Raw genomic sequence first — 14792 nt, 5'->3', positions numbered from 1 at the left:
GTCTGGTGGGTGGCCAAAGAAAACAAAGAAAGAATATAAAAGAGAATCAAGTCAGCGACTAGAGTTGTAGGCAACTGGAATTCCGGGTCCCCTGGCTGATTGAGGGCCAGAGACAGGCGCAGCGGGTGTCTGCAACAGTCGTGTTTGTGTGTGTGTGTGTGTGTGTGGTGTGTGTGTGTGTGTGTGTGGCAGGAGGCAGGACCTGGGGGTGTTGGGGTGAGACCTCTGTCTCATCGCCAGCAAAAAAAAAAAAAAAAAAAAGAGAGAGAGAAAGAAAAGAAAAAAAGAAAAAAGAAAGAAAAGAGGTGATGGGTAATATGAAAGAAAAACTAAAACTAAAATCCAAAATCGCAGGTCGCTGGGGCCAGGGCCCCACAGCGCCGCAGCTGCAGTGCCGGGCAGGGGGCAGGTGCCACTTGGGATGTTGGGGGCGGGAGGAGGGCGGGAGGACTCTGCTGAGTAGCACCTGGGAGCAGCTCAGGCCGCACCCTTCTCGCCGACTGGCCTCGGACGCCGGCCCCGGCCCCCCCCCCCGCCCCCGCCGGCTCCCCGGGCGCGGGGCGAGGCGGGGCGCGGCGCGGCGCGCGGACCCGGCCGCCCGGGCGCCGCGGGTCCTCCGGCGGGCTCAGCAGTCCAGGCGGGCGGCCAGCCCCAGCAACAGCAGGCAGCCGAGCAGGGTGGCGGGGCGCGGCGCGGCCCCCGGCGAGCGGTCGCAGTCCAGGCCGCCGTCGTCGTCCGCGGGGTCGCAGCGGGGCTGCTCGCAGCGCGCGCCGGTGTAGCCGCGCGGGCAGGCGCAGCGCTGGTTCTGCACGCAGGTGCCGCCGTTCTGGCAGAGCAGCTGGTCGTCGTCGCACACGTTGGCTGCGGGGCGGAGGGGCAGTTAACGCGGAGGGCGGCCCGGTCCAGCCCCCACGCTGGAGCTTCTGCGACTCGGACGTCGCGGCCTGGACCAGGGGGTGCTGGAGGCTCAGGGCCCACTTGGTAAGAAGCGTACCTGCGTGGATGGTATCAAAGGCCAGGCGAGACCTGGCCCCCGCCTCCCTCCCGCCGGAGCCCTGGCTCTCCCCGCCCCGGGGCACTGGCCTTGGAGAGGTACTTCAGCTGCGCCAGCTCTCTGGCCTCCAGAGCTTTGCACGTGCTCTTCCATGTGCCAGGGGCGCCCTTCCACCCTCTCCCGTGGCTCACCTTGGGTCTCCGCCACCCAGCGTTTCTTTGGACAGCCTCCCCTCCTCCCCGCAAACTCTCTGACTTCCCGGAGCCTTCAACCAACTCTAGCCAGCCCCCAACTCCACTTTTGCCTCCAGCTCCTTCAAGGACCGACTCCCCACAAGGTCGCCCCAGGCCCCGCCCACCTGGCCCCGCCCACCACCAGACCCTGCCTTTGCCAGCGTCAGTCCCCGCCACCCCGGGGCCCCACGGCAGCCGGCCCCGCCTGCGTGGCGGCGCGCACTCACGGTAGCAGCCCTGGCGCCAGTAGTGCGTGGGGAGGCAGTCGTCACACTTGGGCCCCGCCGCGCCCTCGCGGCACTCGCAGAAGCCTGTCTCGTTGCACCGGTCATGCAAGGAGCCGATCTGGTTGCAGTTACACTCTGGACGGACACGTGTAAGGTGCGCGATCAGGGCGACTTAGGCCCGGTTCGCTCGGACCCACCCTGCCCGACCCCGCCACCCTCCCAGCCGGATCTCCGCGCTCCCGGCTGGACGGCGGGTGGGGGTCTGCCCGGGGTGTCTACATCTGGAGGGAAGACTACTTTCATTCCGTCACATCCACTAACTCCCTTGCCCTCTCTGGCCCTGGCATTGTGTGGCCCCCGCCAGCCCCTTCCCCTCCCTGGACCTCCGTCTCCGCATCTGTAACCGGACGGGGCGCTGATCCCTCTCACCTCTAAAGAGCTGTGACTGACAGGTGGGAGGAGCCTCGTCGGAGGCCACCGGGCAGCTCTCCTGGGGGCTGTGGTTGTGTGCGTGTGTGTGTGTGTGGGGGGGTAATCGGCCACCATAGCTCAGTGCTGGGCCTGGGGGTGGAGGCAGACAGGCAAGGAGAAAGGAGGGGGCTGGGGGGCGAGTGGTGCCTCTAATCGGATCCAGAGTCCCCGCCCTGTCCCCGCAGCTGGCCAGTGTGACAGGCCAGTGCAGTTCCGTTGGGATCACTTTAGAGTTGATGGAATTATCTGAAGGCTGCTGCCGTAATTCAGCCTGACAGCTGCAGCTTCGTGGGCACCCCCCCCTGCGCACAGCCAGAGCTGCCTGGGGAGCTGGGGAATAGGCAGTGTGTTCCCAAGTGGGCAGGGCACCCTAAGGCCGAGAACTGGCCTCTACTGGCGACAGCCTTCTAGGCTAGTGGGTATTGGTGTGGGCCATGAGTTTGGCCTCTTGGGATGGTCTGTCCCTCCCCTGCCCTGGGCTCAGGACCCATGTAGATTTCTTTCTTTACCCCAAAAGCCAGTCCTGGAACAGTTTGAAGAAAGCAGACCATTTTCCCACTGAGGGTGGAGGGCAGCTTTATGAGCTGGGCTCTGCTTATCAAGCGTGAGAAAAATTTCATTTAAAGAAAGGCTTCAGTTACAGAAAGGGAATTAAAAGCCTTTGATCTGCTCCACCTTCAGGTTTTGCAAACAGGGAAACAGGCTCAGAGCCGGGAAGAGTTGCCCAAAGGCACACAGCAAGGCAAGCCCTACAACCAGTGTTCGACTCTAACTAGTGGATCTGAAACTCCAGTGCCTGCAGGGAGGGCTGCATGGGGAGGTTATCATTAGAGCCGGTTCTGGAAGCTTCTGTCTTTAGAGATGCCCAGCTGGAGGGGGCCCTGGGGTTGGGATTTCCACAGCCGCCCCGGGGGCCTCTTGAGGCAGGGGTCCCCACGCCCCATCTCACACCGCTCTTGCTCCAGGTGCCCGTCCCACGCACTCTCGCGCTGCGCCCCCGCGTCCCAGTCGGCGGCTCACCGATGCACACGTTCTCATCGTCCAGCTCGGCGGAGCCGTTGCGGTAGTAGCCCAGACGGCAGTGCTGGCAGTGCTGGCCCCGCGTGTTGTGCTTGCAGCTGACACAGGTCACCACGTTGAGGAAGTCGATGTAGCTGCAGCGGTTGGAGTGGCCGTAGCACTCGCAGTCTGGGCCGGCCGAGCGTGGGAAACACCCCGGGTCAGCGAGCAGAAGGAGGCTGTGCCTTCCTGCTGCCCCTTCCCCCGTGCACTCGGGACAGTTGGGCACTGGGAGAGGAAGGACCCACCCGGGACAAGCAGGGGCCGGGACCCTGTTCGGGCAGCTGCCGTGGGCCTCCCACACTTCTGTACCGTCTGGGGAGAGATGGGCCTGCTAGCTTTGAGCCTGATCAAGAACCAGTGCAAGCGCAGCCCACTAATTCCCACCCGGCCCTGTGGGCAGGGGACCAGGGAGGGCCCGTGGGCAGCACCTGCTAAAGGCCCGGCCAGGTGCCAGGGGAAAGTGCCCTCTGAAGGGATGCCCGCAGGATTCTGGGGTGATTAGAAGTGATTCATGCAGGGAGAATGGGGCATGCTGCCAGACTGTGAGCTCAGGGAGGGCGGTGCCTGGGTTCATGGTGTTCACCACGTTATCCCAGTGTCAATGAAGGAGAGACACATGCGTGAATGCTGGACAAGATGGAAAGGGCCAGGAGCTTCCTCCCCGTGCTGCTTTGGAAGACGACTGGAAGGAAAGCACCCACCTGGAGGACCCTGTCTTATTAGCCTGAGCTGTTCTGCAAATTTGATTGGCATCAGAGGGCCTGCTCTTGTAGGAGCCTGAGAGTGAGCGCTGCCTTTAAGTTTGTGCCCTGAGCATCTCCTGCTAGTTTTGGACCAGTTTCTAACTCTCACTGGAGGTACACGGCTCCATGCCGAGGACAACCATCTCCCAGCCATACTGCTGTCTCCTCCAGCCCTACACCTACTCCAGGGACTGCCTTGAGCAAGGCCCCCAGAGGTTGGAGTTAGCTCCTATGACTTTATCAAGGGGCAGGATTTGGGGAGAAGGGTCACCTTCCCTGCCACAAGAAGGGGGGCCATCCCTTGGTGTCCCTCTTCAGGGGCTCAACACCCTTGAACAAGAAAGCTGATGTAGCTCCCCTTGAACAAGGAAGGATGCCAGCCACCCTCTGTGAAACACCGTGTGTAGCTCTAGAGGACCCAACCTCCCTTTTGTGATGGGGGAAGGAGGGACTGACGAGGTGTCAAGGTCAAGTGCACGGAGGACCTTGGAGAAATGAGCCTCGGGGATGTGCCCAGGAGGAGGTGGTGGGCATTCCCACACCATGGCCCCCTGGACCTGTCCCCTTCACCTTGTCCTTCCAGAGACAGAAAGTGAGGCACCCTCCAGGTGTCCCAAGGAGTAGTGTTGGTGACCCCTGTGTCCCACAAATCTTGCTTCAACCAAGACGAGCCCCAGGCCACACCTCCCAGGGGAGCCAGGGCACGCTATTTCTGGAAGTTGCTCTGCCCGCCCTGTGCCTGCCCACTGTGCTTCTGACTCACACCTACTCCCAGCTCCCTTGGGGAGGGAGGCCTGGAGGGGAGAGAGCTCGGTTTCACCTTGACCCAGCTCTCAGGGAGGGTTTTCTGAGCCAGGCACCGGTCCTTGTCCTGCATCGTGTCTTTTCCCCAGTGGGAGTCAGGAGAGAGGTGCTGGAGGAGGGCCGATTCACCCCGGGTCCTTCCTCTTACCTTGGAATTCTTCAATAGGCATCACTTGAGGAGATTTAGGCCTGAGCTGGAAGAGTTTGGAGACCTTGGCAAGGGCAGGGGCAGCAGCAGAGGTGCCCACGGCTTGGAGAGATGAGAAACAAGCTCTTTTATCAGCCATGGTCCAGCTGCCCGGGGCGGGGTGCTGTCTGGGCCCAGGTAAAACCCAGCAAAGACTCCCTGGGTGCCCTGGGCAAGCTCTGGGGCAGCTTTGTTACCTGCTCAGATTTGAGATGCCACAGCATGCAAAACCAGGCTGGCATTTGGTCCCTCCTCAGAGACCACCTACACATCCAGCTGGATTAATCCTCTAACTCCCCTCGTATTAAGCTAAATACTTTGCTGAAGCTGGAACATTCTTTGACTGGTTGGAAACATCTCTTTGCACCCCCTTCTACTCTTGTTCTCCCCTATCCTCTCCAAACTCCTGTGAGCATCAAGTCCAAAGTCTGAACCTGGCATTCAAGATTTTGGCATCTCCCTTTCTTCCTGAAACAATCTCCCTGCTCCAGCCGAAGCGAGTCCTCTTCTGTCCATAGACTCCCCACCCACAGGTTCTGTCCAGCCACGAGCACACACTGCCCTGCCTCCCACTACCCAGAATCCCAGCCCTGTGTTTGGGGGGGGATCATGCCACGTCCCGGGAGCATCATCACCTTGGCTTCCCCCTGGAGGCTGTGGTGTCCTAGTCAGTCCAGGGCTGGGAAGGGTCGGCCCTGGCCTACTCTTTCTGACTCCGCCACCGTCACCGGGGAGGATGCTCAGACTCAGAGGCCTCCAGGTGCCTGGGAACTGGACCCTCACCAATTGTGGGACTGGCTCTGGAACGGCTTGCCAGCAGGGGGCGCTCAAAGCTCTGCTCACTGTCCATAGCTGGCACTGGAGGAGAACTGGAAGTGTGGGTGGGGTTGCTGCCCAAGCTGGGCATTAGGGCCTAATGTCCAGGGAACTCTGAGCTGGGACTGGGGACAGCTTCCCTTCTTGGAGACTCAGGCAGGCCCTGTGTGCTTCCTGCGCATGTCCACCGTGGCCGTAGGTGAGCCCACGCACCCATGAGTGGAGACTAAGGCTCTGGGCTTGGTCTCAGTGCCTTCCATGACCCCTCCTTGCATCCCGCTTTGTCAGGCCATTGCTCACTGCCATCCTGCCGCCAAGCCTTTGCCCCAGCTGGTCCTGCTGCCTGGAACACGCTGCCCTCTCCCTTCATCCACTCACAGCCACCCCACTGCTGAGAGCCCTCTGCCCCTCTCTGAGGTTCACGCGGCCCAGGGGTCCTGTGAACACGGTGGCTGGAGAGAAGGGTTACTGTTACCAAGGCAGAGACTCCGCTTGGCTTGGGAGCCCCCGGGGAGTGTTGGATTAGAAGGGATTTGTGGTGAGGTCACATCAGCGCCCCTCCCCTCAGCACCCTCTGGCCCCTCCCCCCGGGCCCCCACCGCGTGCCCCTGCTACCTCCACTACAGTCTCACAAGGAACTTGCCCCCGTACCTTCTGCACTGGAGGACCCCTGGGGCCAGGGGGTGCTCTCCCAGAGGGGAGCAGCGGTGGCTGGCCTGACCCTCTCTTGGGGGAAAGAGAAGAAGCCAGGTTATCCAAGGGGCTGAGGTGGGGCTGTCCTGGGGACCCACTGAGGCATCACCCACTACAGGCCCCTCACAGGCAGCAGCACTATAAGAAGCAGCTCTGTCTACACTAGCCAAGCAGAGCTGGGTTCAAATCTACGGGAGAGGCAGCGTCTACACTACCGCAGCCTGTGAAGGGCACACGGAATCCAGATGGAAGGGGGCCCCATGCCCGAGAATCTGCACACTTTGGGCAGTCCTATCTTCAGTGGAACACCTGATTCTTGGAGCTCTTCCTCCCTCCCCACGTAACCCCTTGTCAGACTGAAGGGCAGAGTGTCTGAGCCCTGTGTCTGGGCCTAGACCTCTCGGTGCTGATGTCTGGCTAATGGCTGTAAAGGGGACGTGTGATCTGGCCGAGACATCAAACGTGTCCAGAGGGTCCTCAAAGGCTTCCCATCCAACCCCCATCTGGGCACTGGAGCATCCTCCCTGACCCCTATTTGGGCCCTTTTTCACCAGGGATCCCAACGTGAGTCAGCCCCCGAAGGCCCCAGTGCCCATCTCCAAGACTGGTTGGAACAGCAGGGCACACAGGCAGGGCCAGTAAGGCAAGGACTCGCTCTGCACCGAATTTCAAAGACAAACCCAGAGGGACAGGGGAGAAATCAAATTTTTCCCACTTCTTAAAGGGATTACGCATGATGCCGGTTGGCGGGGAAATGAAAAAAAAAATCTACCAGCTAAAAAGTGCGGGAGACTTTCCAGCTGGGAGCCGGGAGCTTCTGGACATCAAGTTGACATTAATGTGATGTTCAATGAGAGGTGGCCAAAGGACCCAAATTGGCCAGGGCTTAATTAGCGCTGCAATAAGCCTGCCCTGAAGGCATTCTGCTTTGCAGCCCCTCCCACCACCCTCCGCGGCCAGGCTGGGGAGAGGAATGGGGTCCTGAGCAGCCTTTCCGCCTGCAGCCCCTGCCCTACAGACATCTTGACACTGGCAGGAGGGAGAAACATCTGGGCCAGGGGTTTACAGGTCCAGGTGGACTCTGGTCGAAGAGCCTGGAGCACCTGTTGGGAGGCACCTGGAGAGACTCAGGACCTTTCTGGGGGCCAGGAGCTGGGGATGGGAAAGGCTCCAGCTGGGCCTTCCAGGGACACACTCAGGTGTGCAGGAAGAACCTTCTCGCCATGGCCCGTGTAATGTGCCAAGACCAGTTGGAGGCCCCGTCTGTTCCTTCGGAACTGGGGAGCGCTGCAAATCAGGTCTTACAGGCGGCACCACCTCACAGCCCCCCAAGGCCTGGGGCAGTGGCATTGGGCCGCTGAGGGGGCAGGGAGCGTCTGGAGTCAGTGAGCCCCGAGTTCCAGTCCAGCCTGTTACCTCGAGCAACTGCTTCTTTCTTTTTTAAACAGCTTTATTGAGATATAATTTACCTACCATAGAAGTCCAGCGGCTTCTCCCTAAGCCTTAATATCCTCGCCTGTGGGACTAGGAAATTAGCAGCCGCATCTCTCGGAGCTGAACAAGAAATACGATACCAGCTCCCAGCCCAGGGCACGTCCACTCTCCACCAGCTGCAGTCGGGGCCGTGATTAGTGGGGGTCCAGGCTTCATGGGGGCCCAGGCAGAGGCTCCAGTTGCTAAAGAGGAGTGATGACCCCTAAGGTGACTCAGGTCACTGGCTGTCATACTGCAGCCGCCTTTGTCCGTTCATTCCTGCTGCCCAGTGCTGGGCTCAGGATGCAAAGCGGAATGTTTGCTAGTCCAGCCTGGAGGGAGGGCTGCCTCCTTCTCACCATCTGAGTCCTGGAGACCCTCATGATTCAAACCTTACCTCGTCCAGGCTCACCGCCCTGGCTCTGACGCTGCCCTTAATTCTAGTTTTGCAGTTTGTACCCCTTGTGCTATGTCAGAAGCAGCTCCGAAAATGGAGCTTGGGTTCCTCAGCGTGTGTGTGTGTGTGTGTGTGTATGTGTGCACGCCTGTCTGGCCTCCCAGACAGATCACCGTTTGCAGGCAGACACAGCACCCACCACGGCTATTTTTGGACCAGTCTGCCCATCACAGGCTCAGCGAAAAAAGGGCAAGTCTCAGGACGCTGGACCACCTTATGTCCGGAGCCCGGAATTCCCAGGGTGACTTGTGTTCTTCACCCCAAAGAGGATTCCTGGGTCAGGAGGCTCTCCTGAAATCCTTGAATCTCCTGGGTAGCCCCTGCCTCCTGCAAATGCCTCCCGGGGAGAAGGGAGAGAGGCAGAAAGAAGAGGTGTGATGTGCCACCCCCTGGTCCCAGGAAGAAGCTGGGCGAGGGGAACTTCCCACGGCTTTCACTGGCTGGGAGAGGGCTGGGCGCCCTGCCCCCTAACAGGGGAGGCAGGAGAGGTCGGAGTGCAGGCGGACCTCTCCCCAGCTGACAGAGGGCTCTCTGCCTTTTGGAAATGCTGGCCCTCCCAGGGTCCCTGAGCATCAGAGAGAGGAAGGCCACAGCACTGCCCAAATAGTAAGGAGCCCCCACAGTGTCATCTCCCCTGTGCAGAGGCAGGTGGGTACAGGGTGGGGGTTGCTGTTGGGGTACCACTCCCCGGCTGGTGGGACCAGGAGGAACTGCCCTTGGCCACATCCTCCTGGCACCCTCTGGGAAGGATGAATCCTTTCAGACTCCTGGCACCTGCAGTAGGCAGGGTCTTGTGGGACTCCCCAGGTGACGCGAGGTGACACCAGAGAGCCACTCCCACACCCCAAGCCTTGAACACACCCCTGGCCTGGCCCTGCCCCCCACACTCAGTCTTGAAAGGCCCAGCAGTCCATAATCTGAGGACCCCAGCTCAGAGGTTCCCTTCTGCCTTGCTGATCTGAGGAGTCAGCCTTCTTGGCTAACCCTGCACCCCCTAATTTCTAGGGGCGGGCTGCTGAGGGGCGGTGGGGACAGAGCTGGGTGTGGGTGGAGCTGGGCTGGCTCCCTGGAGGCAGGAACATCACTGGGAGACAGGCCCCAGCTCTGGGGGAAATTTCACGTGGCCTTCCAGCCACAGGGCCCCATCCTCCGAGGTCACACCCTGTCCTTTTGGCCACACCTGTCTGGGGTCCTCCTGAGCGGTGCCTTGGGGCAGGGCAGGAGGAAGAGGATTTAGGACCTTGAAGTGAGCCCTGGATCCCGTGGCTGGGGCCCCATGACAGGTGGATCCAGACGGCCTGGAGGCCTCCTGGCCTCACGCTCTGGCGGCTCTGGCTCTGCAGCTCTAGCCTTCTCTACACTAAAAGCCAAGCCCCTGCCCTCCCCGGGGCTGATGCCTCCCACATCATACATCACAGAGAGAGGCGGGGACTCGGGCAAGAAGCGGGAAAGGGCAGGGAAGCTGGGGCTGTACCCGGGTACCCACCTGTGGGCTGTGGGGTGCTGGGGGCCAGGGGGGCCCCAGCAGTGGACGTGGAGGGGGCAGGAGTGGTGGGGTCCCCTCTTGTGGCCACAGGGGCCACAGGGGCTTGGGGGACGGGGTCTTTCCGGGACCTGCTGTTGCCTGGTGAGAGATGAGAAAAGTAAGAGAGGGTGGGGGGTTGGTGGGGGGCCGAAACACAGAGGAGCAACTTACGACCCCGCTGAGTGGACAGGTGTCCCCACCAGATCCAGCCTCCTCTGGCCCCCTCTCTGTCCACTGGTGTCCCAGCAGGGAGCCACCTGGGGGCGAGTGTGGGCCTAAAGAGCCCTGGAGGAGGGAGGCCGCGCCCCCGGAAGCCTTTCTGAGATTTGGGGGGTCTGCCGCTAGCTGGCGATTTGACTCTGTCAAGTCCTCTCCTGCTGCGTCTCAGAGCAGGTGACGATACCTACCTGTCCGGGGGGCGGGGGCTGGAAGGAGGAAAGGACATAATCCAAGCGTCCTGCTTAGCCGATGCCCGGTGCTGTGACTACTTGACAGTGACTCATGACAGTCTGTCCGTCACCCTCCCACCCTCCCTCACCTTCCCTGTTGAGTTCTCAGCACTCCCCGACTCAGATGGTCTGACTGCTCTGGGACCTGAGCTGACCTGGATGCATCAAGATGCGGACTTACCTCCCCCAGCCTCACTGCAGGGGAGCGGCTGCAGAGGTGACAGCTTCAGGCTGCCCGGAGGGAGGCCAAACCCCACGGTCAGACCCGGGGAGGTGGGGGTGGGGATTCTGCCACTGGTTGGGGAAGGTGACCCCCCCCCTTGCCTGACAGGAGAGGGAGAAGCAGGGAGTTCACCTGGGGGTGCGGAAGGGGACCTTTCCAAAGCAGCACTGGCCAAGAGGCTGAAGGGGAGAAATTAGGAGACAGGCAGGAGGCAGTGAGGAGGGGGAAAGCAAATGTGGTGTGATTAGAGGAGGGGTGGGGAGGCCCCTGGGCTCTGCAGGGGCAGCAAAGCCCCTTCTTCTCTCTCCTGCTCTTTCCAGGACGTGCAAAGAGGCTCGTGCACTGAGGGTCCCAGTCACCTTCCCCAGGGCGGTGACCCAGCTGTGTACTTACTGCCAACGGCGGAGCCCGCAGCGGCACCTGCAGGAAGAGAAGGGTCACAGCAGAGTAAGGGGCCTGGCCGCCACCTCCCTGCAGAGGAGGGGGAGGCAGGGCCGGTGGCAAGAAACTGGGGGGCCTGGGCACCTCACTATGTGAGGACTGGGTTGGATTATCCACTCCATCCTCACCGACACCCTGAGAGGGGTTGCTATTAGCCCATTTTGCAGATGGAGAAACTGAGTCTCAGAGCTGTGACTTACCCTAACCGGGGGCTTTGCACACACCCTTCTTGTTTGATTTTAGACTCTTGGGGCCTCCAGTGCCGGACAAAGAGGTGGGAGGACATTCTCTGGAGGGCAGTGGGATGCCACAGAAAATGAGGGTCTCAACCACGGGGCAGACTAATTTACTGGGCCAAGAGAAACCACAGTGCCTGCTCCCTTTAGGGGAAATTCAGGGACAGCTGAACCACTGATTGGAAGATAATCTCTCAACTCACAGGTGTTGAGAGAGTTCTGCCTGAGGGCCACTCAGGCCTCACAACAGTCCCACAGGGGTTTTATTAGGGTCCTGATTCTACAGACGAGAAAACAGGGCTCAGGAGAAGAAATGGTTTGTCCAAGGCCACCCAGCTGTGAGTGGCCGAGGCCTGATCCCAACTGGGCTTTTCTGTCTCTGTGTGTCTGTGCTCCAGGGACGGGTTTGACCAGGGGACTTACGATACTAGGGTAGGAACCATCAGTCTTAGGCAGAAGGAGCCGGTGCCCAAGCTCCACCCCCCACCCCAGGTGTTCCTGACAAAGGAAGGAGCCACTCTGTGCTCCGGGAAGCCCTCAGGTGGATGCCGGGGTGTGGGCAGGGGTGCATGTGGTGGGTGGACCTCTCCTGGTGACCCTGGCGGCAGGCAGTGAGGGAGTCTTGGAAGCTGAGCCTGGGGACCCCACAGTGCATGACCTGAAGGTAAGGGTCTCAGTCTGTGGGTGCCAGGGGACCTCAGAGGATCCTTCCAGGAGGAGGATGGGGCACAGAGACAAGGCAGGGAGCAGGCGGGGAGGAGGTGGGTGATGTCAGCAGGACGGATGAAAGGAGGCTTGACTACCAGTCAGAGGGAGGTGACAGCGACTAAAGAAAGGGTTCAAGAAATGGTTTTGGCACCAAAGAGACGGGTCAGGCACCCCGTGGGGAGGGAGCCAGGCGGGGCCGGGCTGTTGGCGCCCCAAGCACAACCTGTGCCTTTGAAGGCCCGCACGCTATGAGCCTGGCAAGTCACCCTTCAAAAGCCTGTGGAGTCGCTGCCCGGAACACGTAGGACAGGACGCGTCTGTCAAAGCCTCATTGTGAGGCTTCCAGCTTTGATCAGCCTAAAGTTACATAAATCTTTCACCGGTCGGTGGCAGGGGTGCCGATGGAGGGGCTGCCAGGAGTGCACCCTGAAGGGGCGGGCTGAGCAGTCCTGGTGCAGAAGCCTGCCACCCTGCCTGGCTTTGGAATCAGGTCCAGTTGCTGGCACCTAACTCGCTGCTAAATCGAGGGGCACTGACGGTCACTGGGCCTCAGTTTGCTCATCCAGAGAGTGGGGGAATTCTAAAAATACCCCTCCAGAGGTTATGGTGAGGGCTCAGAAGCTGTGTACACAGTGCCCCGTGCAGCCTTGTCAAAGCACAAATGTCAGACATCAGTGAAGTCACTAGGGTGGGGGGACTGGGGAGACCCCACCCAGTACCAGCCCGGGCCCTTATCCGTGGCAGCGCAGCAGCGCCCGGAAATTCTTGATTTCATGGAGACACCCGTGGACTATGCTGGGGGCTGATGATGGGTGGCCCCCCGAAGGGTGTTCACGATGCAGGGGTGTACGGGCACCCCCTGAGGCTGGCCACCGGCACAGGAAGGCTGAGCCAGGAGAGGAGAGGATAGTGCAGAGGGCAAGGGCCAGGGCCTCGGAGGACCCCTCTGTAAAATGGGATAAGGGAAAACCCACTTCCAGGAGCCGCCCTGAGGGTCGAGGGCGTGGGGACCCCCCGCCAGCACTCGCTGCTGTGCAGCACCTTGTAAATGCCCCATAAGGCTGGTTAGGAGGAATGGGGCTGCTTGCCACGGTCAGCCTGGAGTGAAGGGTCCCCAAGGCTCCTGACACCCTGCGGGCCCTCTCTCCTGCCTTGGGGTCAAGAAGGGGAAGGAAGGAAGGCAGGGAGGATGCTGAGCCGCTCCCCTCGGTTCCTGAGGACGGGGTGGGCAGGATGCAGTCACGCTAGAGGGTCTGATCGCAAGGCCTGGCGCTCAGGAGCTGAGTCACAAGGAGTGAGCGTGCGTGTGCGCGTGTGTGTGCCTGTGCTAGTGCCTGTGTGTCAGTGTGGGCGTGCTTGCAAGTCTGTGCATTCCGTGTGCGCATGGGAGTGATGGAATCCACAGCTCCTGGAGACCGTGACCTCGCGGGGCCCCGGTGGGGAGGGGCGCGGTACGCACACGCGTTGGGAGAGCCGTGGGGCAGCGGCAGGTAGGAGCCGGCCCGCCAGGAGCGTGTGCGGAAGCTCCTCTTGCACTTGCCGCAGTCGGGGCCCGTGGTGTTGTGTTCGCACTCGCACTGCAGGCTGCCCTCGTGCACGGAGCACAGGTTGGCGTGGAGGTTGCACTTGCACCTGGGGGGGGCACGGAGGGGGCAGAGGCGTCAGCGAGCTCGCGGGCGGGCCGGCCTGGCTCCCGGGAGGGGCTGGGAGGGACCCTTCAGGCTACTCGTCCAACCTGCCACGACGCTCCCCCGGGCCAAATGTTCCCAATTCCCCACCCATCGAGGGAACACCCCCGTCCCCGGGCCTTCCCCTGGCTCACTGCTGTGGGTCTTCTCCAAGATGAGGTGCCCTTGTCCCAGGTGCTGCATTTTTTAATAACGCAGCTTCTGATCACCTTTGCTCTCAACCGTGGTGGGTTGACAGGGAGTGAGGGGGACCTGCCCCTGGTTGTGTAGACGTGGACCTGGCCCCAGGCTGCACCTCTGCTCTTGGCTGCAGCCTGCACCCATGCCCTTGAGGGCAGAGAGAAGCCCCGACTCCCAAGCCCCTGTCAATTCACCCACACATGTATTATTCATTCCTTCATTCAAATATTTATAGGCAACTCATTATTCTGAACCCAGTAAATAAAAGGAAAGAATCAAGTATTTGCCTTGCCTGTCCTATATAACTGTACCTCCAGGTAACCAACAGTTGATGAGAGGATGTTTCTTTTTATAGAAGCATTCTAGCTGATAATTGGAGAAGGAAAGATAGAATTAGTCCCCACTTAGCGTCCCCTACTGAATAGACGGCTTTAGGCACAGAGCATCCACAGAGAAGCAACCTGAGAACAGCTTCCTGATGGACGGGCACACCCTACCCTGAAGCAGCCTCGTCAAGACACACTGAACTTGAATCTGATCAACACTCTGGACCCAGCTACGAATTCACAGGAAATACAGAGGACAGAGAAATGTACTAAGCAACACTGGGGGGACGCAGTCAGCAAAATCCAGACTGTGGGAAACTCCAGAACTGATGACATAGTTTCTAGAAAGGGTGAATTGCAAAGGGGCAAAACTCGATGAGGTGGGCGGACGACCAAGATGAAGAGAAGTCTCAAAGGCGTCGCGACCGAGTGCAGGGCGTGGGCCTCGCTGGGAGCCCGGTTCAAACAGCCTCTAAACTCAGATGAGCAAGACACGTATTCACAAGACGACTGGAAATTTGAACACTGACTATATTTGGTGATATTAAATGAATGTTTGTTAAGTTCAGTGATGGTATTGTGGTTCCTTTTTCAAAAGCCCTTATCTTTAGGGTCTCACACACACATACTTACAGATGAAATGATCTGATGTCTGGGATCTGCTGCAGAATAACACAGAAAGGGGGAACACGGGCAGAGATTCAGACGAAACAAGAAGGGCTGTGAGCTAATGGCTGAGGCTGCGAGTTAGGTATACGGCCGTTCACGAGAGTACGTTCTAGTTTTGTGTGCATGTTGGAAATAATTCATAATGAAAGGTTAAAGAGAGAGAGTGTGCTCTATATTTTGATATGGG

General features: G+C 60.0%; 1 protein-coding gene across 4 annotated transcripts in view; it reads right to left on the bottom strand.

Annotated features, from left to right (window-relative positions):
• Nucleotides 1-624: 624 nt before the first annotated feature.
• NTNG2 (netrin G2) overlaps nt 625-14792 on the bottom strand; it is a 69489-nt gene continuing 55321 nt past the window's right edge. For 3 of the 4 annotated variants that reach the window (XM_031450759.2, XM_031450760.2, XM_064490638.1), the window contains 7 exons: nt 13202-13374; nt 10751-10777; nt 9647-9784; nt 4683-4784; nt 2946-3113; nt 1455-1589; nt 625-861 (listed from right to left, as the gene is read on the bottom strand). In XM_031450759.2, the coding sequence (XP_031306619.2) occupies nt 626-861; nt 1455-1589; nt 2946-3113; nt 4683-4784; nt 9647-9784; nt 10751-10777; nt 13202-13374 (979 nt within the window). In that variant the 3' untranslated portion in view covers nt 625. The remainder of the gene's footprint in view (nt 862-1454; nt 1590-2945; nt 3114-4682; nt 4785-9646; nt 9785-10750; nt 10778-13201; nt 13375-14792) is intronic. The other variant, XM_031450762.2, reaches the window with a different exon arrangement.

This window comes from Camelus dromedarius, chromosome 10 (assembly GCF_036321535.1).
Source record: "Camelus dromedarius isolate mCamDro1 chromosome 10, mCamDro1.pat, whole genome shotgun sequence".
Taxonomy (NCBI): domain Eukaryota; kingdom Metazoa; phylum Chordata; class Mammalia; order Artiodactyla; family Camelidae; genus Camelus; species Camelus dromedarius.
The sequence above is the reverse complement of the archived record's forward strand: the minus strand, read 5'-3'. Positions and strand labels throughout refer to the sequence as shown.